Raw genomic sequence first — 25,238 nt, 5'->3', positions numbered from 1 at the left:
GGTTGCGTTTTAAAAGGTTTTACGGTTCTGGGTTATCAGGTCTTAAGTTTTCTATAGATTACGTTTTGCGGGTAGATAGATAGTGGGGTTTTCTTAGCTACAGAAAACATGAATTTTGGAATTACACAGACGACTAAAATAGAACAAAACATAGATAACGGAGATAGATAAAACAATGACAAAGAAATAAATCAAAGTTATGTTATATTTATACGTTGATTGTATAAATGTTCTCTAAATGTTAAATTTTTACAGATTATATAGAAGCTGGTGATACAATTGTACATTAAATAAAAATATGAAATAAAATAATACTTCTGGAAATTTGCTTTCACCAAATTACAATGGATAGTGAAGGTGAATTTCGTTTATTGTTGCACCAAATATGTGAAGGTTTAACTGGAGAAAATGTCTCCATGATGAAGTTTTTGTGCAAAGATGCTATTCCGCGAAGCAGAGAGTTGGAAACAGCTTTGGATTTTATGGAATATTTTGAAGCAAAAGGATGGATACAAGAGGGGGACTTGGGATTTCTCGCTGAAGTCTTGTATAGGATAAATCGGCATGATCTCCTGAAGTTACTTCCCGGTGTAAAGAACCGTCGAGATTACGAGGAAAATTTTCAAGCTCAGCAGAATAACTTCACGACTTACAGAGTTGTATGTTTTATGCTTGCAGATGAACTAACAGAGGGAGATTTAAAAATTTTGAAGCGTTTATGTGCTGGAAAGATGAGCAAAGCTAATGTTAGAAGATCAGTGGATGTCCTTTCATGGCTCACATGCATGGAGGAGGAAGACCTGCTCTCAGAAGGAGACTTGGACTTCATAATGAGCATCCTACAACACCTTGACAACCAAAAACCATACAAGTTATTTCAGAGAGTTCGCATGAATGACAACACCGTCACTTTGCCCAAAAATCAACAAAAATCAAATGCGTTCCAACCAAACTCTCATTTGCCCGTTGCGTCAGGGTTTAACTCCCTAAGCAAGCAAGAATACAACCATACATCAAAACTAGAACCTCAGTATGTTAGCATGGAAAATCATCGCGCATTCAATGGCGGTTATAACCAATACAATAATTACCAATCTGGTCAATATGAAAACAGCAGCCATACAACAACACCTAAGCAAAGTTTAAACTTTCACAACAACAACCGAGAAAAAACTTTTCAAAATGTAGATGAATCAGATACAACATGGAAACAAAACACAACAAGTGGTTCGTCCACAGCTCCGTACAGTTACAGTTACCCACATCGTCAAAACGAACCAATGACCGAAAACCCATCATTTTATTACACAGGCAACAATAGTACCACTATGCCAAGTGTACCAATACAAAATGCTGGTTCATCTGAAACGCTTGAATTAAATCGCCAACAAGATTATTCTGGTGGTCAATCAAATCAATTCCCATATCCAACACAGTATTCTGGGGTGTCATCAAATGGAAATCCAATTGTAGGCACAACCAATAATGTGGGTTGTGATGGTACCCCGATGGTTCGTGATTATCCTAATGGGTTTGAGACCCCACCCCCAAGAGCACAGCCCAAGGCACCGGTTTCAGAGATAAAAGATACAAGTACCATGGGTATATTAGATAAATACCCCATGGAGAGAAGAGGTTATTGCCTCATCATTAACAATGAGAATTTTGAAAGGCAAGTTAATGAAGATGAGATACAAAGAAGGCTTCAGATGACAGAGCGGGATTTTCCAGTTCCGAATGTTGGGTTAAAGGACCGTACAGGCAGCGGTAACGATACAGAACGACTTGAGAATCTTTTTAAAGAGTTTGGATTCATCCTCGATGTTCGCAAAGACCTAGATCAGAGAGAAATGGAGAAAGTCATTCAAGAGTACACGAAAAAGGACCATTCCGACAAAGACTGCTTTGTGTGCGTGGTCATGTCTCATGGGCTCTCAGGCTGTGTGTATGGTGTTGATGGCTTGTCTCTTTCTACATCCAAGATCAGCAAATCCTTCAGACCAGGCATGTGCTCCAGCTTAACCGGCAAGCCGAAGATATTTTTCTTCCAAGCCTGCCAGGGTGATCGAACCATGGATGGACATTCCGCTCCAGTTGATGATGTTGAAAGCGACGGAGCTGCTTCCCATGGGCGTCAAGTACTCCCAAGTGAGTCTGACTTCTTGATTGGCCATTCTACAGTACCAGGCTACCTGTCTTACAGAAGTCGTACCGACGGAAGCTGGTTTATCAGCACTCTTGTTGACAGCCTTGAGAAATACCATGAGAAAGAAGACCTGCTGAGCATAATGATAAATGTGAACCAAGAAATGGCCTCCAAGCCATACAAGCAGATGCCAATGCCTATTGCTACCTTAAGGAAAAAAGTATTTTTCTCAAAACAGAATTCTAATTCAAGCTCAAACCAAAACTGTAATACTCCAGAAGGATGTTTATAGATGTAAAACCACTTTGTTTATTTTCTCGCTTTTTTCTTTTGTTTTGTTAATGTGCTTTTGGGGATCATTTAGTTTTTTGTTCTTGTTGGTTCAATTTATGTATGTGTTTAAACATTAGAGTATGTGTATGCTAGCATGAACTGTAGAGTCTAATATTTTAGTATACCCTTTTTACATAACAGTCAATAATACAAATAATATCATGCATGCCAGTGATACCACAACTATTTTAAACAGACATTATGTATAAAAGCGCTATATAATATTAATAGCAATGAAAAAAAGATGCGTATACATTGATTTACATATTTTAGCCACCATATATATTTACAACAGTGGCTTTGTAATTTGTAGACATGCTAACACTGCTTTTTTAAATGCCAATTATTTGTTAATGTTAATATAGTGCATAGTTGTATTGGTATAATAGGACAACCATTTTTTACTACCTGTTTTCTAAATTAGTTTGGTGCATAGCTTCTTCATTAGCTATGCTGTTAAAACCACTGAATTCCATTTTCTCTTCTTTATTTACTGGGTATGGGTAATAAAAATTGGTTGTTAATGCAAAGGTAACATATTTTTTTGTGGCCACGTTAAATTTCGTGGCAAGTAAAACACTCATTTTTCTCAGTAATGTCATACAAACTCATGTACATACATTATGTTTGATTTCATGTTACTAGCCCAGCGGTACAAATAGGATAGGAATGATAAGTTTGAAACATATTCTGTAAAATAAAGACCTTTAAATTATGTTTTGGAAACAGCTTTATCTGTTACTGTGGAAAAATTTTATACTCAGGAAAAGACACCCAGTAAGTTTTTCTCGTTGAATATTTTTTAATTTTTTTTTCTATTGTGTACATATGTCTCAGTTACTGTTGTATTCATTTTTTTAGCATGAGTATAGATACTAGATAGGCTATTACTCATATTATTGTACACTTGTTTACTAACCTTTCAAGATATATAAGTAACATATTTTATTTAAAACAAAGTTTTGTCTGAGACGCCAAGAGACTATGTCAGATTATTGCGGATCATAAAATTTATAATTCTTGGTATATTGTTTTACAGGTACGAACTATAATAGAAATCTTATGGCCAATTTTTCTCTTCGCAATTCTGGTCGCCATTCGTAAAACTCAACCGATTGATACAAAAGGAGAATGTAAGTTAAACGCAGTATAATACTCTGATGTCATTGTGACGAGCCATTTTATTGTTTACCATAAGCTAACACAAAAGCCTTGTGACACTGGGCATATATATGTCTTTGAATAAACCAAAAACAAACATTGCTTTTGCTTCATTGAAAATATAGCGGATAAGTTTTATAGGTTATTGGAGTCCTCCTCCTAACACAGTTTTGTGTATGGTTACCTAAAACAACCTGTCAATCTAAAAATAAACGGTTTCGAAACTGCCAAAAGATTGATTGAATGTCTGCTTGTGTCGTGATGCTAATTAGTTAAAATTAGCCTATCAGCTTACACGATTTCGACAATAGGAAACTCCGGTTCTTAACCCCAATGACCAGAAAGAAAACTTTAACTTAAAATTCCTGTTTGAAAAACTAGTTTATACCTTTTTAATTTTTAACTTTAATTATAATGACATCAAACTATATTTTAAATTGCTTATATCCAATGTCCAATTATTTCTAATATTTTCCACTTTTTCACATGATTTATTCTCCTGTTAAGGTCACTATCCAGGGCGTGCTATGCCAAGTGCTGGTGTGTATCCATGGTTTAAAAGCTTACTTTGTGACCTGGAGAACCCTTGTTTTAGCAAGATGGTGCCATCAGAGGTGCCTGGACAAATCAACTCCCCTGAAAATGGAAACGGGAATGGGTCTGTATATTGTTAACATGTATTGTATTGTGTTCAAAAAAAATATATAGTAGGGTGGGAGAACATGTGACACCTTTAGCCCATAATATTCAAAAATCCTGTTCGTTTTAAATAATTAATGATGGTGTATGTGAGTTGTGAGGATATGGTTTTATAATTTTTGCTTGTTTTTTGTTTACTATCAAATGAAACGAGAAAATAGAGTTAAACGGTGTCCTATCTTCCCCCACCCTACTGTATTATATATCAACTTTCAAAAAGAGTGTAGTTTTATGCTTGCTCAAGATTACATCGATGGTTATTTTTATTTTGTCTGTTTTCAAAACTATTTTTACAAACCTGTATGTGCAGTTTTTACCTAGGCGTTTTACTGTAAGCTGTCGGTAAACACAGCTTTGTTTAGACCAATTTACTTTCTGTCCCAATTATTAGTCATTAGTTCCACTTATGAGTAATTATTACGTCGTATGTCAGGCAAGTCATATATATATATGGGGTAACAGTCATACCATGCTAGTGGTTCAATTTGTATAATTACAGCCTTTTGAATTCTCTTGGTGGAATATTTCAACTCATCCAGCAAAATACATCAGTGCTCTCAAACCCTGGTCAATTAAACAGTGATCTACAAGCATTATTGAACCTCACGCAGTCTGTCAACACATCACGCGTGGGTGAGTGTAATGTACTCACAATAAACATACTAACATATTAGTAGTAAAAATGCACTGTGCAAGCATATTAGTAATATTATATTATTAGCATATTGAATATTTTAGTAAATAATCGTTGAAAATTAAAGGGCATTTTAGCATTATAATGTTTGAAAATAGGCTGGGCCTTTAGATAGTAGCTGTTAAAACCTGTAATATGCTACATATGTCATAGAAAGTAAGAATTTTTTGTTATGGAAAATTAAGAAACAGTCCAATACATATGTCATAGAAAATAAGAATATCATGTCATGGAAAATTTAGTAACAGGCTTACAAGTGCATGGGATTTTCCACTGGCCCCTAAGGTTCCTGTCTCTTGTATAAGGGGAAACACATTTTACAGTTATTATTTACATACAGTAGTGAAACAAATGTTTTTCACCCTCCAAAAAATTTGTCTATACTGGTTTCACTGGAATTGTACTACTGAAAATACAATCAATATATTTTATTTATTTAGCGTTTTCCACTGTCCTCACAAATGCAACAACATATGCTGATTTTCTCACTACTAACCTGAGTCTACCGACTGCAACCGTGGATGCATTATTGAACAGCACTGTTGCCCTACTACAAGTAAGCATTTTAAATTGCCGAACATTTTATTTATTTATGATTTTTTTTTCAATACAACTAATTTAAAGCAAATATTCAATTTATAGCATTTTATGCAGAGATATACATATATATAGGTGTAAGGCTTTACATGATAAAAGACATTGGCCAACTCATGGGAAATGGACCAACTCAGTTCCAAATCTCAGTTCCCATGGTGTATTATTATCTAAGATAAGAACCTAACCCATACACAGTAACATTAAAGATTCAAGTCTATTTTGTGTAATTTAATATGCTATATAAATCTGTCAAAGTGTACATGTATTGACTTATGTTTCATGTAACTATATAACTATAAAACCATGCCATAACTTGTAACTTCACTTACACTCGTACTAAAATATTTTATTCATGATTTTCTCATAACTTTACAAGAAATCACCAATTTTCTCCCAGGTAAGCACTCTACAAGCGACACTCCAGCAGCGTATAGTTGTGTGTAATCCACAAACCTTTCAACTTACATTCCAATTCCCACCAACATTCAATACAACCACCGTGACCAACCAACTTTGTAATTTAACCGACGCGCAACTGGCATTGCTGTCCTCATACACTGGCTCAAGCTTGGTTACCATTCAGCCAGTAAGTTATTTAATGCTTGATCTAGTTTGGAGTATCTGGACGTGTTACCTTTAGAATAACTTTGCTAATATGTATATATATACTGGATTGTTTTGTATAATGGTAAAATTGTAGCCAGTTTTAATGAAAATATTGGTAACCTTTGGCTTAAATGGCAATACGGTTCCAGGGCATGTCCAAGAACCTACAAAGGGGGTACAACTCTATTTTAAACATTTCTTTAAGTGAGAAGTGATGTGAGACAATAAAGCATGGTTAATTTATTTTTCACAAAAAGGGTCAGGGCCCAGATTCCCTTAAATACGTCCATGTTGTTGTCTTCGCAATTTGCGACATTTAAACCTTTTTCTTGCTTCTTGGGTAATATAAATTACATATTAAGTAAATTAAATCCTACTGTCTTTTTTAGCTTGGACTTCTTCTTAATCAAAATTCGACTAACCTCAACGAAGTATTAAAGAGGGTCACTGGTTACAGCAGCCAGCTACAAACTATTAGTGGACCTGCAGCTAGTTTGCTTTCATCATCCCAGTCAGCTTCTGGAGGGTTGGGATTATTTACTGGAAATTTTTCATTTAATGTAAGTTTAATATAAGTTAGGAAATTTTGGATTTTTATGGGAGTAAATTGTGTTTTTTTAATATAAAGTGTCTGTATTTGTGTAATTAATATAAAATTAGCTTCTAATAATAATAATTTTGTTTGTCTCTTTGATTCCACAATTTTTGGATTTTTATAAGGGTAAATTGTTTTTTTTTTATTACAAAGTGTTTATATTTGTGTAATTAATATAAAATTACTGTATTTAGTATAGGCAGTAAAACTTTTTTGTCCAAGATGTTATATAAGCAGTAAGCTATGCAAAGATAAAATGCCATAGCTTTATAATAATAAAGATAATTTTATTTGTCTTTGTGGTTACGGTAGCGAAGATTTAGAAATGTTTTAAACGAAAAGTCAGGATATAGCGACACAACAACAGTTGTTGAAACTTGTTTACACTTAAAAACATATTTGCATATAATTGGAAAATAATAAGCATGGAAAAAAATAAGCAATTGGAAAAAAAATAAACATACACCTAGCAGACAAATGAGCCATTTATGTTTAATTATTATCATCAAGTTAAACTTCCAATGGAAAGAAAAGTGTGCGTAAATACACACACATACATAATGCATAAGCATATGACGCAACCGTTGAAATATGTATACTGGTTACTGACTTACCACCTACTGTGTAGGACTTCTGTGGTCACCCACATACTAAAACAACACAAGCCTCTTCCTTGTTAACTGGTGGAAATCAAAACCTGACGTCAGGCTTGCTTCAAATTCTAACGACTTCTCAGTCCAGGTAATTACACTGATGAGGAATGACTTCATACTTTTTGATGTAGTGTAAATTAAAGCAAGTATAGTGTAAAAAAAATTGCAACATAAAAAGTGAAAAAAATGTTTTATGCAAATTTCTATTTTTTTATGCAAAAAAAATATTGTAAAAATATATTAACACACAATTATTTCAAATCACGTTTCAGTCTATTTTTATATAACTGATCAAATATAAAATTCTTCTGCAGTGGACCCATCAATTCAACAGCATTCTGTCAAAATTTGACCTCAGTCCTTGAAAGCAACAATCAATTTAAGTTTCTTTGGCAAGTTCTAAAACCACTGTTAGTTGGTAAGTTATACAGTAGATTTTTATAAAAAAACGCCTATAAAAAAAACGCCATTTGATCGATTTTTTACCATAAATATTATGTTGAAAAATTCGTTAATATTCTATTAAAAGGTTGTTTTATTCAATACAAACATACTTTACACAGTTTTCTAGCATGAATACTGTGCACAGTACTAGCATAAAACATGGACCGTTATATTAAAACTAAAACAGACCAGGAAATCATGTTTTACGCATCTAGTTTTTTTGTACTAGGTTTATAGTCAGAAAAGGAATTAAAAATCAAAAAAAAATCCCTTTAGGAAAAATTCCCTACACACCGGACACACCCCTAGTTCGCTCCATAATAAAAAGAGCAAACGCAACTTTTGAAACAATTGGAATTGTTCAAGAGTTCGGACAACTATGGTTGTCAACCAATGGACCAGCTCTTTATAATTTGCTTGAAAGTGGAGCTACAGTGCAAAGTTTGAGAGTAAGTTAAGTGTATGTTTGATTTGAATATGAACGTAACAGATCTCAGCCTATATATATATATATATATATGACATAGATAGGATTTAGTATATAACATGGGTTATGGTGTTTTTATCACATTGCAAATGCTATATAAGTAGCACTCATTGAAACTAGTCACAATACAGTACTCTAGCTAGCATTATTATTACATTTTTAATTCAATAGACATAGGTGTCAGTTTGGTCTACATTTTCATATGTTTCGATTTAAAATAATGACGGCAAACTGTGCAGAAAATTTAAAATTTCTAAAACTATCATCAGTGCTTTAGGAATAATTTTCTAGTGTATTTTTGTGGTATTAAAGTTTGTGTTTCAACAGATAAATAATGCTTTGCATAATAATTTGTATATTTTAACCATTTTTCTGTTAAGAATGAAAGTAATAAAATAGTTATTTCATGGGTGTTATCAAGAAAGCACATGGTTTATTCTCACACAGTACTTCAAACTGTATATATTTAGTTCATACAAACAGATACAGTAACTTTTTTTTTGTTCTAATGTATAAATACTCCGCAGTAGAACCCATATCTCAATATGACAATTTACAAACATTATATACCAGTAACTATATATTTTCATTAACCAATTTCTATTTAATTTTTTTTGCAGACAATTTTGAACACTACTCCTCTTAACACATTAGCCACCTTGTTCAACACATCAGTTTCAAATGTGGAGCAATTAAAAACTTTTCTATCAAATGATTACAGTCCTACCGATGGTATAACAACATGGAAGGACTTGTATTACCAATTAAATTCTGGAATATTGCTCATAACCAATGTAAGTGTTAACTTGTATATTGTAGATATATAGTAGGTTGGGGGAAGATGGGACACCTTTTCATGCTGTTTTTTGGTCTTTTTAGTAGTAAACAGAGAAAAAAGAAAAAACGAATTATAAAATGTATCCTCACGACTCCAATAGACCGTTGTTAATTGTTTAAAACACGATTGGGTTATTTGGATATTACGAGCTAAAGATGTCCCATATTTTCCCACCCTACTATATATATATATGGATTGCCAATATTAGCTATACACTTTATGTGAAGTTTATTTTAAACTGTAATGATCATTAGCATAATTGCAGCATAACGCGTAAACCTATATATGTTATAGATAGTATGGTGGGAAAAATGCCTTTAGCACATAATATCCAAATATCCTAATCGTGTTTTAAACAATTAACAATGGTCTATGGGAGTCATGAAGAATTGTTTTTATAATTCATTAAATGTTCTTTGCTTTCTACCAAATGCAACAAGAAAATACAATGAAAGGGTGTCCTATATACCCCCACCCTACTATATTATGTTTGGTATACAGAATTCATGCTGTTAATATTTCCCACAATTAAACTTATAATGGTAGTTGTGATAGTATAACCATAACTATACCTTCAACAGTATACTAAATATTACGGATAGCCTGGTAGCTTGTATACTTAAATTGTTCCAATAAACCAGAGTCATGTGTAATGCACATAACGCAGCATAAGCAATCCTAATGATTACGTCATTACTGGAATGGCCTCCGTATCCTAATATTTAAATATACGCACACAGTGGGATATGTTGTAATATCCTCAAAATCTATTAAATACTGTCATGTCATTTGATGATCCACCAACACAAGGACATTGGCCTGGCCACAAAGTACAACCTAAATGAACCTATATACATTGTGTTAGAATAATATTTGCCCAAAGCTTGTGTATGACAATAAAATGTTAATAATTCATTGGAATTCAATTTTAAAAAGATGTTGTAAACTTGCACTTTTGAGAGTAAAAATGCGATTAGTCTATGTGTTCTATACCTTTAATTTAGAACACAGTTTGTCCTATTCCTGGAACAATATATATTTGTTTGGACTTTAACCTGAAAGCGTTTTAGATAGTTTAACAGTCCTTACTTAATTTGGAAGTTTTCTAATGCGAATAATCATTACAGTTTGTTTCGCCATTGATTTACAATACACAGCAAAAACAATATCCTGCACCAAAGTTTAACTTAATCTTTTGTGTTTATGATATGAACCAATTTACCATGCTTTTATTTAGGTTACTCATATCAAAACCATATACTATTGGTATTTATAACAAGTACAAGAATATTAGATAAAGCCGTTGTTAATTGTTTAAAACACGATTAGGATATTTGGATATTATGTGGTAAAGGTTTCCTGCCTAACCCCACCGTACTATATAAAGTTCTAGCAAAAAGAATGTTACATAAAGTTTTACCAAAACAGATTTTTCCATGAAGTAATTCCTAATGAAATATTTACCTTCAGGTTCTCAGGTGTGTTGATCTGAACAAGTTTGAAGGATATCCCAGTGAATGGCAGTTAGTGGATGATGCTTTATTAAGAACAAAGAACAAAACACTATGGGGAGGTCGGTATCAAAAATGTTATTTTTGTTTTTAATCAGCTACAGTGAAAAATAAAAAAGATATTAATATAAAGTTCTGCGGGGTAAGATGGGACACCCTTATCACGTAATATCAAAATATCCTTTTCGTGTTTCAAACAATCAACAACGATCTATGGGAGTCGTACAATTTATAATTCTTTCAATGTTTTTTGTTTACTACCAAATGAAAACATATATAATAATGTCCCATTTTCCCCCATCCTAATATACTACCATATTATTAACTGAATAGTTACCTAAGAACTATAACACAACAACCTTTGTTAAAATGGGTTTTAATTAGTTAGTACAGTAACGTTTTTGTGTTGTCATCACTAAAAATAAGTTTGTGCTGTATACTTATTGTGGTATGGAAATAGTAACTGATCTCATGGGTGTCCCATGCTCATGGCAAGATATATGTTATTCCTGCTGTCTTAGATTCCCTATCTGTTTAAAACTGTTTTCTTCATTTGGTACCCTATATATTCTATTCTATGTGGGTTTTAACCGCCAATCATTGTCCACTAATTAAAGAAATAAATATCAAATTTTAAACTGGTTTAGAACTTTGCCAGTTCCGTAATTTGCAGCACTGTGACGTAATATAGAGTTCATGATCTACTTTGGACGTAATTATATTTTGGGTTGATTTTTGAAGGTTCACCGGTCCGCAAAATTTGTTTCGAAACTTTACCGGTTCCCAAGCTAAAAAGCTTTAGAACCACTGGTCTATTCTATGTGAGTGAGGTCCAGCAGCGTGGCACGCCATGGGCCTCGGATTTAGGCCAGGATTGGCCCATTACCCCATGCCAACCCATATAACATTTGCACTTGAATGTTGTTTACCCTGACATAGGCAGCCTGAATAGGACGTTAAAACAAGGCTATGAATAATCTATGATTGTCATATGATCTTGGGCTTACGGCTTTTGTTTACTGCAAATACAAGAGCAATTTATTTACAGGAATTGTTTTTCCGGATCTTACAGCGACATCTAAAACCCTTCCCAAGGTTTTAAAATACAAAATTCGCCAAGATGCTAGTTCAGTTACTAGAACTACCAGTGTACAACGATTGTAAGTGCTCTGGTTAATAATTTATGAAGCAATTTAGGTCTGTATGTTGTATAACACCACCTCAGTAGGGTCACTGTGCCAGTGTGGCTGTTTGAAAAAAACAATTGTCATGCTGGTGCATTGTTATTGTGTATGGTTCAATTTCGAAATATTTTTACCTTTGTCCAATTGACAATGGTTTGGTTTTGTATTTCAAACTTATGTTTAAGCCTATGGAATAGCGAATTCATTGCTTAGTGTATTTGTGCAATGCCTCTTACCACGCCAATGTAAGTTTCTCATTTAATTCGACATTTCTTTAATTATTCATCAGTCAAACACACAAAAAAAATGATTACCTCCAGCAAACACAAAAAGGACAATTGCCTACCTGTAACCTGTAACTTGTGCATGAATAATATGTGTGGTGTAATTAGATTTTTCAATTTTGAAAAACATTTATATATATATATATATATATATATACAATATAATTATTTTTTAAAGTCGTATTTAAATTATTTCATAATTATCCCAGAGTTCACAAAAAATGACCAAACAAAGAACAATAAAAAGCATAAATATCTAATTCCTAAAACTCTAGTAATTTTTCCTAAACCGAACTAAAAAAGTTTGAAAATCATATTCATTTTTAATTGTGTGCAAATCATATTCATTTCAACAATTTCCAATCAATGTTCAGTTTTTGGCGACCTGGTGCAGAAAGTGGCACGGGCCGTGTCAAGTATTATGTCAGCGGCTTCGTGCACATTCAAGACATGTTAGAAGATGCCATCGTAGAAGAATTCCACAACCAGCACAATAACGTGACAACTAGTAATACCAATTCCCAAAATATACTCGGAAAATACCTTCAACTAATGCCTTATCCTTGTTTTACAAGAGACAGGTGACTTGGAAAAAATTCCAATGCAAAAGAAATTGAACTTTTTCTCAGATTTATTAATTTATACACCATTGCCCAAAGGTGTTTGAAAGAGACTTTTCTTTTGCATTGGTGGCTTAAAATATTTTATATTTATTTTCTGCTATTTCCTGTACAGCTATTGGCAGCCAGACGCAGAGGCGGACTACACCTCCAACAATATGGATTATTATAACGGGGGGTTCCTATTTTTGCAAGACATGCTAGAGCAAGCAATTATTGAGGGAATTACCCCTAACCCCCCCTTACCTGGGTTACCCCACTACTTGGGGCATTACTTGCAAGAGTTTCCATACCCATGTTATACATATGACGAGTGAGAAAAAAGCACGACTTTAAAACGTCTGCTATAATTCCTGGGTTCCCATCTTGTTTGCCTTAATTCTGTGTGTTGCTGTGTCAATTAAAATGGTTAATTTTGAGCAGTTTAAAACAGGATATATTTCAATTAAGGTCAACTGCTTCATTATAAAATAAAATACATATAGTAGGGTGGGAGAAGATAGGACACCTTTTCGTTCTATTTTCTCTTTTCATTTGATAGTAAACAAAGAACATTCAAGGAATTATAAAACCGTATGCTCACGACTCACATAGACCGTTGTTAATTGTTTAAAACACGATCAGAATATTTGGATATAATGTGCTAAAGGTGTCCCATCTTCCCCCACAGTACTATATTTTAATTGTTTTAATCTTAATTTTTTCTTTTTAAATTTATACCAATAATTTGGTGCCATGAATTTATGACAAAATTATGGTAAAATAACAATTGTCTATTTTTGTATTTAAAATTTAAAACTGGATATTAAAGAGCAAACTATTTAAGTAATTCTGGTGTTATGAAATATTTAATTAATGTTTTACACAGAACCAATTATTGCTGCAATGACATTACTTAATCAAAATTGCATGTCTTCTTTATATAATTACTGCAATGTTAATATATTTGTTATATTTTTAAAGATTTTTGGAATATTTATCTGGTCTTCTTTCCCTCCTTATGACCCTGGCTTGGATATATTCTGTTTGTATCATCATTAAGAATATTGTGTATGAAAAAGAGCAGCGCCTGAAAGAGGTGAGCATCTTAAACCGGTTTGGACTTGTATAAACCAGTTTTAACTGGTCAAAATCATTAAAAAGCTGGAAATGTTTAAAAAGTGTTTTTTTTATTATTTTATTGCATTTCTTTTTCATATAAACTTAATATTAATTAAATTTTACATAATAAGTGTGTTTATATAACGTTTAAACTTTGTTTTACAAGTTAGAGTTTCTGCTTGGATTTAGTTTTTTAATCAATAAACTTTTAAGAATGTTTTTTTTAAATATTCCATTATTTTTAACATTTTATTGCCTTTTCTTTGTTTTTTTTCGCACATGACATTTTTGTCTTATTTATTGCACATTCGGTTTGCACATAATGTAACATTTTCACTGACCCAGGTTATGAAAATGATGGGCCTAAGTAACGGGGTGCATTGGGTGGCTTGGTTCATTAATTCATTCATTCTCATGTTTGTTTCAATACTTCTACTTCTGATGGTACTTAAGGTATAAAATAAAGGAATTTTAACAAAAACTAGTTTTAATAGATAGGTGTAATGTAGCTCTTATTGCAAATATACTGTGTGTAATTTTTGCACTATATGTGTTTGAGTGTGATTATCCTGATAAGAGAATAAAAATTAAAAAGTACTTTAAAAGTCTGAAATCAACAATTTATATGGTTAAAAAAATCCTCGGGATTATGTGTGCATTTTTCTTAAGCATAAAGAGATTTCTTCTTAAAAATTCTCATAAAGTTTTGTTGTTAAAAATTTATGAGCAGTAGTCAATAGCTCAGTTTTTAAAGAGCAAATAAGTGTAGACTACAACCTGTGATACACACACACACACACTATTCTCAGTTACATAATATGCTATAATGTGACAGGTTGGAGATGTGACACCATACAGCAACATGTTCATTGTAATGCTGTGGCTGTGTTGCTTTGCCATCGCCACAATATCGCAATGCTTTCTCATCAGTTGCTTTTTTTCCAGGTAAAAAAATTCCAAATTACCAAGTAAAAAATCTACATTATAAAACATGTACTAGGTTTTGAGAAACCTTTTTTATCTGTAAAATTATTTGGTGCCCTGGTTTAGTGGTTAAGCCATTGTATCCTAACCAAAAAATGCCAAGTTAATTGCGCGTTACTAATACCATTGACTGTATATGTGTTATATGACATTACTTTAACCCAGTGGCCACTAATGGGTTGTAACACCATGGGTGTCAGGAAAATGGGTCAACTCTTGCCTAAATCTTATGTCCTTTAGTATGGCAGGGGACCTCAGCAATGGGCAATAGAATATACGTAAACTTATTGCATAGTTTATGTTTTTTTGCCACGATTCTATCCAGGGCCAATCTTGCTGCTGCATGTGGTATCATTGACTGCATATGTGTTATTTGGCAAGGGTGACATTGGTGTGCCATGCCGTAGGACCTCTCCCCCATAAAATAGTATATAGTAGAGTGGGGGAAGATGGGACACCTTTTCATTCTATTTTCTCGTCCCATTTGGTAGTAAATAAAGAAAATTCGAAAAATTATAAAACCGTATCCTCACGACTCCCAGAGAAAACGCGATAAGGATATTCGGATAATATGTGCTAAAGGTTACCCATCTTCCCCCACCCTACTATATGTAAAATTATTATAACCTATTTTTTTTATGTTTTTACCACAATTCCATAGGGCCAATCTAGCTGCTGCATGCGGTGGAATCATCTACTTTGTCCTTTACATTCCATACAACATGGCTTATGCATGGGAGGACCGGATGACATTATCAACAAAACTAGTTGCAGTAAGTTAAATGAATGAATGAATGTAACTTACTTTATCCTCTTGTGGCCGGAAAACGACAGTCGTTATCACACGGGTGTTTGTACACCTCGTGCTAGCTTACGAGTTACCATGTATGTTACTTTGTGGGTGATTATTTTTTGGGGATTTTTTCGTTGTTTCTTACATTTGTGATTTTTGACTATATCTAATGTTATTATGTCATGTATACTATGAAATATAGAGGTTTTAAACAGTGTATGTTAATATTGCACAAAGTATTGTGTGGATAGCATTCAATTGTTGTTGTATTATAGGTATTACACTCGTTATACGGTTACATATAACTTTAGTATAATAATAATGTAAACTTGTTACCTGAAAAATCCATTTATTTTTTAAATACAGTTGTATAGTATAGTAGTATGTCTTCTATTGGATTTTTACAAAATAAAATACGTATCAAATTTTGCCATCACTACCCCAAAAATTTGTATCAAAAAATAACATGTATTATTTTAATTTCCTAAATTATAGTGTCTTCTGTCAACTGTATCTTTTGGTTACGGAGCTGGGTATATATCTCAATATGAAATGTCAGGTGATGGAATTCAGTTTTATAACTGGAACAAAAGTCCCGATCCCTCGGATGGAATGAATTTCCTCCTCTCCATGCTTATGATGTTGGTTGACGCTGCAATATATCTCATACTAACATGGTATGGTGCTGTTTTAGTGCTGTTTTTGATTTTTTTATTTTTTTTTGCTGAAATTAGATTTTTGTTACCATTTTTTTACGTTTTTTTTGCGTGTAGATTTTGTACCATTTGTTACATTTTTTTGTATGTAGATTTTGTACCATTGTTGAAACTTTTTGTACCATTTTTTGCATTTTCCTATTAGGAGAAAGAATAGTGTTAAAGAAAGGTAATGGTACCGTCTTAGGATTGTTGTTTTCTTTTTTTTCTTTTTTTGTGTGTAGATTTTGTATTATTGCTCACATTTTTTGCATATTGAGCACAGAGAATAATGGTAAACAAAGTTCTTTTGTTCCTTTTTTAGTCCATAGATTATGTCAACCATTGTAGTTTAAGTTCCTGGTATTACCAACAACAACAGTAGACCATTCTGTGTTTACAATTGCTTGCTTTGAGTCATTGTAATTCCCCCTATTGTTAATCCCAGGTACATCGAAGCAGTGTTTCCAGGTCAGTATGGTGTTCCACGTCCATGGAACTTCTTCCTGCATCGAAGTTATTGGTGTGGCAACACTAAACCTAGAGATACAAGGGATTCTCATCTTGCTTTCCGTCAACAAAGCGACGAAGAATTGAAATTGGAAAATGAACCAACACATCTGAAACTTGGAGTTTCTATAAAAAACTTAAAGAAAGTCTACAGGTATGTATTATGAAGCCACTTGACTGTCATACATGATGAAATGAAACTTTTTAATACGACTAATGCCTTAACCTAAAATACCCAACCAAAAGAAGGTACAGTCTAAATGTTTCCTAGTAAGGTTTTAATCATTTAGCAAGTTGTGGTATTATGATCCCGATTTTCCCGCTTTTTTTGCAGCGTTTTGTACAGGATTGTAAAATTTGTAAATCCGGACGGTGATCGTTTAATTTTATTAAAAATCCGGACGTAATATGTTTTACGTGCGTCTGTCACCCAAGCAACCAAATCTTGTTATAAAGCGTATTACTAACCATCACCACATAGAAACGGCTGTTAAAGCTGCGATCTTATGTTTTATGTTCGTCGCGTGTTCGTAATAATCAGCTAACGAAGTCGCTGGAGTAACAAACATTGCCGTGCTGCAATTTGACATTTTGCGCTTAATTGTTACGTCACATGTCTTATTGCAACATAACTATTAACTATGACGTTTCATTACGTAACAATCGGGAGGAATGCCCACTGCCCAACGAACCACGAGATCGAAACATCGTGTATGAGCGTCACATTTTTACGCTCTGCGCGGGCGTAGGAAATAAAGGAAGACGCATGCGGTAGCATACATTCTACACCTAACAAACGAAGCAATCGTTGTGAATTTATTCTCGTGAAAAGTGCCGTAATGAAACTCTGGTTCTCGTGCGGTGCCAACGAATGATGTTTTTTGGCTTCTGTCCAAGCTCGGCCGGGAAGATACTTTACTTTGTAATATCATATTACAATTTGCGTTGGTTCCAATTAACTTCTTCACACACTTTTAAAGCTACAACCATGTTAAATAACATGATCAAAATTATTTTTAACTAATTTAAAGGCGTTGTTGTTAAAAACACACAACTAAGAAACATAAAGTATTATGTGCTGACCGTATCAAATTTACACCAAACTATGTAACCTTTTCACAATTTTTTTTTTAGGAATGTTCAATATTTTTTTTCCGCAATAGGAAACGATGAATAACTGTATCCTTGTGCGTTATTGTTAAAAAACACACAAATAGAAAACAGGGTATTATATGTGCTATTATAAGAATGTTCAACATTATTTTTCAGCACTAAAAAAGTTAATAACTGTATCCATATGCGTTAAAAAGCATAGGGCATTAATATGTGCTATATTAAGTATATTGAACATTATTTTTCAGCAATGGAAAGAAATAAAATAACTGTATTCTTATGCGTTAAAAAACCCAGGGTATTATGTGATACATTAAGTATATTCAACATTATTTTTCAGCAATGGAAAAGTGGCAGTTGACGATTTGTCTCTTAACTTCTACGAAAGCCAGATCACGGCGTTTCTTGGGCATAACGGTGCGGGGAAAACGACGACTATGTCGATGCTCACTGGGTTATTCCCACCTAGTGGTGGAACTGCGCAAATCTACGGCAGCGACATTAGAACTGATATGGATTCAATTAGACACGAGTTGGGCTTCTGTCCGCAACATAATGTTCTGTTTGGAGAGTAAGTATGTTTTAACTTTTTTAATAAACAAACAAATAATTAAAATACAACATAATGTTCTGTTTGAAGAATAAGTGTGTTTGTTTTTATATTTTTTATGTTAATATTGTATGAACTGTTACAAAATAAGGATTATTCAGTTTTGATATGACCTGTTTGACGTATTTTAGTTTTTATAGGTTTGGCGCCGAGACCTAATTCTTAGGGAACCAGCATCTAACTTAAAGATTAAGTGTCCAAGGCCTGTCGCATTTAACAACAATTGCTCCAATTCAGTGGTCACTAATAGGTGTACGAATTGTCAGCAAAAAAAATGTTCCAAAAATACCAACAATTTTACCTTTAGAAACAAACTTATTCTTAGTGAAGTCAATTAGCCAATAAATATTTTTAAAAAATATAAATCTTTTATAATTTAAAAGATCTTAAGGAAAAAACTTTAAAAAAATTACAATTGAGACAAATTTTTTCCACAGTTTGACAGTTCTTGAGCACCTGCAGTTATACGCTGGTTTAAAAGGAGCCAGCAGTGGTAAGGTACAAAGTGAAGAAGAAACAGACAGCATGCTACGAGACGTGGGACTTCCTCATAAGAAGAATGAGGTCTCTCGTCATTTATCTGGAGGAATGAAGCGGAAGTTGTCGGTTGCCGTAGCTTTTGTGGGTGGCTCTAAATGTGTGGTGCTTGATGAACCAACTGCAGGTGAAAAAAAATGTTGAAATCATAAGCTAAGTATGGAGTATCACATGTAAACTCAAAGCATAACTGGACTTGTAATATAGTGGGGTGGGGGAAGAAGGGACACCTTTGTATTCTATTTCTGGTCCCATTTGTGTAGTACCCAAACAAAATTCGGAGAATTATAAAATCGTATCCTCACGACTCACATAGACTGTTGTCAATTCTTTAAAACTCGATCAGAATACTCAGAGAATGTGTACTAAATGTGTCCCATTTTCCCCCACCTTAATACACTTTGAAAAGTTACTTTAAACTTTTCTTATAACAGAATTTGCAATGTTTTTTTAAGGAGTCTAAGGCGCTTTTTGACACTCTTACTAGGACAAAGAGTACATTTGTCTTAAAAGTTACTGAAATATGATTTTTTTAATATGGTCTCCACCAAGTTGATCATCATTTAAACTAGTTGGGTAGTTGTGCGCAATTTCTGATCTCCAGGTCCCATGGTTTCCCCTTAATAGATATTTGTCTCTTGAATACAAAAAGGAATATTATAGTTGTTCTGTTATAAATAATGTACAGGCACAACAAGTTTCACTTTATTTATTATCATGCTTTTGAGTTATAACACCGCTATAACACCGCTGTTTTAGTAATAAATTATTTATCACAGAGCGTCACTAATTCTGTTTTACTTGACCATAACTGTACTCTGTTCTCTGTAGGTTTTTTTTTTCATTCAATTAGTGAGAGTGGCCAATATTTTATGTTGTAAAACTGTATAAAAACCCTTTTACAAAAATACAATATTTCTATTTTGTAAAATTAGTACAATTTTCAAACTGTTTGATAATGTTTTATTGTTAAAAATAAATACTAATTTAAAAATAAAAACATATTTATACTTTTTTTACTTTTGTGTTTCACTTTATTTAAAAAAACAGCTTTTTGTCCTAAAAATATAAATGTTTTCCCCGCCCTATCTCAATTCATAAATGTCAAATTATTTTCAGGTGTTGACCCTTATGCTCGACGAGGTATATGGGACTTATTGTTGCATTACAAACAAAACCGAACCATTTTACTTTCCACACATCATATGGATGAAGCCGACTTACTCGGGGACAGAATTGCCATTATCTCTCATGTAAGGAAATAATAAAAAAAATGTTGTTTTACATCTAAAAGTGTGGTTTGATTAAGTTTAACTTGTTTATGAAAAAAGCAATTTAAGTATTTTGCAACATTTGGTGCTGAATATAAAAAATTGGTGCTGTTTTTTCATTATTTTCATATTAGGCTACTGTTTTACAACTTTATTTTACTACTGTTATTTATCTGCCTTTTTTAAGATAATCTTTTACAAATTTTACAAAAGAAACTGTCAAAAATAGTTTTTCAATTAAAAATGCTTATTTATTTTTCTTATGCTTTTTAATTAAATCTTGTTATTAGGGCAAACTTAAATGTTGTGGTTCATCTCTTTTCTTGAAAAGTTGCTTTGGTGTTGGGTATTACTTGACCCTTATAAAGGAAGATAAAGAAGCTTCAGATGCAAGTCCCATACCTGAGAAACTACCACTACCGGTAAGTCATTATGTGAATAATTGAATGACGGGGCATGGATGAATGTTATAACATGGGTGTTCTGTTTTCTACACCTTGTGCCCGCTTATGAGTTACCACGTATGTAACTTAGTGGGTTTTTATTTTTTGTGTTTTTTTTAAATTTTTTTGTATTGCGTAATTTCTGTTTATGCTGCTAGCTATGATAAAGCGTAGCTAGAAGCATAAAAAGTAATTACTTTCAATGCTGCATGCAAAAAAATCATTAAGTTGTATACTGCGAATAGTTCTAAGCAAGCGCAAGATATATAAAACTGTCCGCTTGTGTTTTAACTCCGGACTAGACAGCAGCGCTAGGTATTTGAAAGCAACATCTTGTGCTACAGATTTCATTCTATCATTATTAAGGTTAACTTTAGTTAACTAGTTAATGCAGCACAAAAACTAGTACTTAAATATTTATTTATGTAGCTTTCATACACCCACGCTTTCACATACTGCTTTTCGGACTGTCATTCTTTAAGCTAATTAATGTTAACTTCTAGTTAACTAGTTAATGCAGCAAAAAAATTAGTTTGTCTGCCTTTTCAGTGAAATAATTTTTGCACTTTTCAGTAACGATTAATTCTACTTTGGCCTACCACCTTATGCACGTTACATTTAACTATTTACAGAAACTTGATGAAGGTTTTGAGTCAAGTTTTAGTTCGAAACAATCCCTCACTGTGTCCGAAGCTCCTTCCTCTTCCACAGCAGTGTCCTCCGCATCCACTCCATCAACTCTTCATGATGTTTCATTCATAGGTTCATATCACTCAAATTTTCGCTTGCTTTATACTTTATTTTGGTCTATAGATTCTGTTTTTTTGCTTCTTTTATACCTTATTTTGGTCTCTGAAAAAGTTTTTTTGCTTGTTTTTAACTTTATTTTGATCTGTAAAATTTTTTTTTTCGTCATATTATATTTTAGTTTCTAAAAATTGTTTGTTTTTTTTTACTTTATTTTGGTTTCTAAAACAAAAATAAAATGCAAAAAAGCATAATTTGTTAAAGTACCCCATACTCGCTTTCAAGTTATAACTCTTTTATTATCAACCAAGATTTACAGGAAATATTACATAGATTTTACAATTGTTTCATAAAACAGCTGTTCTGTCATTTTTGGATTTGCGATGTCTTAATCTTCATTGGGCATCTTTTGATTTATTGCCTTTAAAATGGTTTTTCTACTAGCACATTTTTTGTTTATTTACGACCACAAGTTTGCAATGCAAGTATTGGTACATTTCATACTATACGATAATTAAAATAATTTTTTTTTAAATTTAAAATCTGTATATATTTTGTATCCTCTTTTTAAATACCTTACAAAGAGAAATTTAGATTTTATAGTTTTTATTTTTTTAACCTACAGAGCCAAAATCCACACATTATGAACACATGGTAATGGAAATGGTATCTGGGGCAAAACTTTACGAAGAAAATGGACGGGAAATTACTTTCGTTCTACCATATGCTGCTCAAGCTGATGGAAGGTATTTACTATGATGTAACGTTTATGTTTTAAAATAAACCACGTTTTATTTAACTATTGTAAAAAATAAATATTTTAAATTAAAAAATTTAAATTAAAAAATATTTTAAATTTATACTTTTTTTTCCTTGGTTGTGTAAGCCAATTGTACACAAAAATATTATTAAACTTTATATAGTATATACTTATGTATACATTATTTTTCACTCATTCTTTAGACAGAACTTCAGTTTTGTTTTAAATTCCAGTTATTCCACATACAATATAACTCTAGCTTTGCAAAACTTTTAGTAAAAACTAAAAAATGTTGTTTTTTTTCGCAAAAAACTTCTACAGTTTTAAAATTTCTGTACCTTTTTCATTTCAGTTATGTCAAGTTATTTGAGAAATTGGACGATGCCAAAGTTAACTATGGGTTGACTGATACAAGTTTGGAGGAAATATTTCTCAATGTTGCTGAACAGAATATTGATGAAGGAAGAGATGAGAATAAAAAATGTGATTTTAATATTAAATTTCCTTTTTAAAAATAAAGCAAAGATGGAGTTTTGCTAATAATTCATAGAAAAACACTTAGTGTGATTTGTATGACGTTGTGATAAAAAATTAACTAAATGTAAGATGATAATTTAATGTAGTCTTACAACTATAAAGCTGTTATTTTTATAAGAATTTTATATGAAACGGCAAAATATTATTTTGTGTGGATTTTGTAACCATTTTCATTAAAGACTGTTTTCTTTACCATGCAAAACAAATTTGCCAGTAAGGTTTTTTTAAATTACCAGAATAACATTTACAAAATCCAAGTACTGCCCTATGGTCTAAACTCTAACACGTTTGGGGAAAATTGCTTTGTAAAGGATTGTAACCCTATGTTTATGTTGTTTGGGTAAAATTGTTTCACAATCCCGCTTGATCGTTATTGTTCCACCACCTGGTGGGGAAAGAGAGCAAAAAAATTAATTTAAAAAAATATACATTCATGTAGTAATGGGCCATGGGCTTAGATCTAAACCAATGCCTAAAACGAATAACACTCATAAAACTGTCATACCCGCACACAGGCTGCAGTTGTTTTCCAAAACGTCGCAAAGCTTCCATCACCCCAGCTTCAACACCAGAGTTTGAAATGCGACGTGGAGTGCGTGCCCGACTTACTTCTCGGAGTATTAGTTCAGGTAATTCCCCCTGCAACCATTGCATGCAATCTGCTTTTAATTGTTTAATTCTTTATTTTAAAATTGACTAATACGATTTCAATTCTGGAATATTGAATGCGTGTATACTAAGTGTCAACTTGGTTTTTTTTTCAAATGTCGCAGAAAATGACTAACCTCAAAGTTGTTATCTTTTATTTACTAATTTTAATTTATAAGCACTGCATTCAAACTGAATGCGCTTTGTTATGTGTTTTCTTCCATGCAATGCACATAATTCCTCCAAAAATAACTTATATTTCTGTAATCAAATGTATCACTTAACGGAAATGCAACCCTAATATCAAAAGCTGAAAAAAAAAATTTCCGTTTTAAAAAAGTTACACATTGAGGTCTTTAGTTTTTGTGCATAATTTCACTCCTAATAATTCCTTTTGTATTTCTGGCATGTTATTGTTGCAATCAAGCATGATTTCTTTCGCAGAATTTTCTGGAATGTCTACTTCTCCGCTGGGTAAGTGGGAAAAATTTTCGCAAATTTTGTAATTTTTTTTACAATTTTGCACGATCTTGTGTGTTGTTTTGTGAGTTGCTTAATTACAAGGCTGGCATAGTGTTCAAAGCTTAATTTAAATTTCATATTCTATAAGTGTTATAATAATTTATATCTATTTACTGTCTGACTTAACTGTCATCTGTCAATCTAAGATCTAAACTTGACCTAATATATAGTAGGGTGGGATAAGAATGGGACATTTTTCGTTCTATTTTCTCATCCCATTTAGTAGTAAACAAAGAACATTCAACAAATTATAAAACCGTATCCTCACAACTCCCATAGACCGTTGTAAAATGTTTAAAACTCAATCAGGATATTTGGTTATTATGTGATAAAAATGTCTTTCGCCACCTTACTAATTACTATCCTCCCATTTACTACTGTACCAGTTCATTTGTACTGTAATCCTGGTGTACTGTGGCCTGTATTAGTCAAAATTGCTATTTCTTAGTAAAGCAAAAATCAAGTATCATGTTTAATATATTAATTCCAGACCTTTGGCTAAATGGTTAAAGGGCACACACACAATGATAGGATATTATATTCAATGCTACCATTATTGTGTGTTTCTTTATGCATAAATGGCAACTCATTAGCAGACATGAAGTGCATGAAACATGGCACTCAAGCTACAACAACTGTCCATTGCCCTGCCATGTGGGAAAAACTTTTTTTCTATTCTATACGAGCGGGATTCTTTTTGAGGACCTGGGATTTGACCAGAATTGGCTCATTACCCTTTCCCCCCAAAAGCATTTATTCAATCTATTAACTAATACCACCTACCCCCACAGTACATGACGACCAACCATCTGAAGTCTTAGACGATAGCTCACAACTGGAACTTGATGATGGTTCTCAGGGCAAAGGAGCTTACAAAGTTGAAGGAAATAAATTAGTTCGACAACAATTTTTTGCCCTTTTTGTCAAAAGATTCCACCACGCAAGGTACTTGGCAATATTTCTTAATTTCATATTTATTTATCTTAATTTTTAAGCTTAAATAAATTTAAATATTAAAAAATATTTTTAGCTCAGTTTTATCGCTTACGTTTCCATAAAATATATTTCTAATTCTCACTGTAAAATGAAATTGTTAGTTTATTGTTACCATATTA

The 25,238-nt window shown here is 32.7% G+C and overlaps 2 protein-coding genes across 2 annotated transcripts in view; both read left to right on the top strand.

Annotated features, from left to right (window-relative positions):
* Positions 1–231: 231 nt before the first annotated feature.
* On the top strand, positions 232–3,124 carry LOC100183123. Its single transcript, XM_002122812.4, has one exon. It carries the CDS (start codon positions 345–347, stop codon positions 2,436–2,438), a length of 2,094 nt encoding a protein of 697 aa, XP_002122848.1. The 5' UTR covers positions 232–344; the 3' UTR covers positions 2,439–3,124.
* Positions 3,119–25,238, top strand: part of LOC100184707 (ATP-binding cassette sub-family A member 1-like) — a 35,798-nt gene continuing 13,678 nt past the window's right edge. Inside the window, exons 1-30 of the mRNA XM_026835495.1 lie at positions 3,119–3,256; positions 3,519–3,612; positions 4,148–4,298; positions 4,839–4,972; positions 5,474–5,589; positions 6,028–6,216; positions 6,626–6,796; positions 7,460–7,572; positions 7,799–7,902; positions 8,205–8,377; positions 9,036–9,209; positions 10,724–10,826; positions 11,813–11,924; positions 12,607–12,813; positions 13,816–13,930; positions 14,299–14,406; positions 14,789–14,898; positions 15,599–15,710; positions 16,226–16,407; positions 16,874–17,089; positions 18,389–18,619; positions 19,096–19,322; positions 20,315–20,448; positions 20,757–20,888; positions 21,542–21,671; positions 22,282–22,402; positions 22,769–22,899; positions 23,469–23,582; positions 24,046–24,075; positions 24,915–25,068. Coding sequence (XP_026691296.1) covers positions 3,194–3,256; positions 3,519–3,612; positions 4,148–4,298; positions 4,839–4,972; positions 5,474–5,589; positions 6,028–6,216; positions 6,626–6,796; positions 7,460–7,572; positions 7,799–7,902; positions 8,205–8,377; positions 9,036–9,209; positions 10,724–10,826; positions 11,813–11,924; positions 12,607–12,813; positions 13,816–13,930; positions 14,299–14,406; positions 14,789–14,898; positions 15,599–15,710; positions 16,226–16,407; positions 16,874–17,089; positions 18,389–18,619; positions 19,096–19,322; positions 20,315–20,448; positions 20,757–20,888; positions 21,542–21,671; positions 22,282–22,402; positions 22,769–22,899; positions 23,469–23,582; positions 24,046–24,075; positions 24,915–25,068 — 4,151 coding nt within the window. The 5' untranslated portion in view covers positions 3,119–3,193. The remainder of the gene's footprint in view (positions 3,257–3,518; positions 3,613–4,147; positions 4,299–4,838; positions 4,973–5,473; positions 5,590–6,027; positions 6,217–6,625; positions 6,797–7,459; positions 7,573–7,798; positions 7,903–8,204; positions 8,378–9,035; positions 9,210–10,723; positions 10,827–11,812; positions 11,925–12,606; positions 12,814–13,815; positions 13,931–14,298; positions 14,407–14,788; positions 14,899–15,598; positions 15,711–16,225; positions 16,408–16,873; positions 17,090–18,388; positions 18,620–19,095; positions 19,323–20,314; positions 20,449–20,756; positions 20,889–21,541; positions 21,672–22,281; positions 22,403–22,768; positions 22,900–23,468; positions 23,583–24,045; positions 24,076–24,914; positions 25,069–25,238) is intronic.

Source organism: Ciona intestinalis, chromosome 8, assembly GCF_000224145.3.
Source record: "Ciona intestinalis chromosome 8, KH, whole genome shotgun sequence".
Classification (NCBI taxonomy): Eukaryota; Metazoa; Chordata; class Ascidiacea; order Phlebobranchia; family Cionidae; genus Ciona; species Ciona intestinalis.
Note: the sequence above shows the minus strand (reverse complement) of the source record. Positions and strands in the feature narration are given on the sequence as shown.

Bases quoted from the DNA above. Each gene is read 5' to 3' on its own strand.
- LOC100183123 (XM_002122812.4), top strand. From the start codon at position 345: ATGGATAGTGAAGGTGAATTTCGTTTATTGTTGCACCAAATATGTGAA.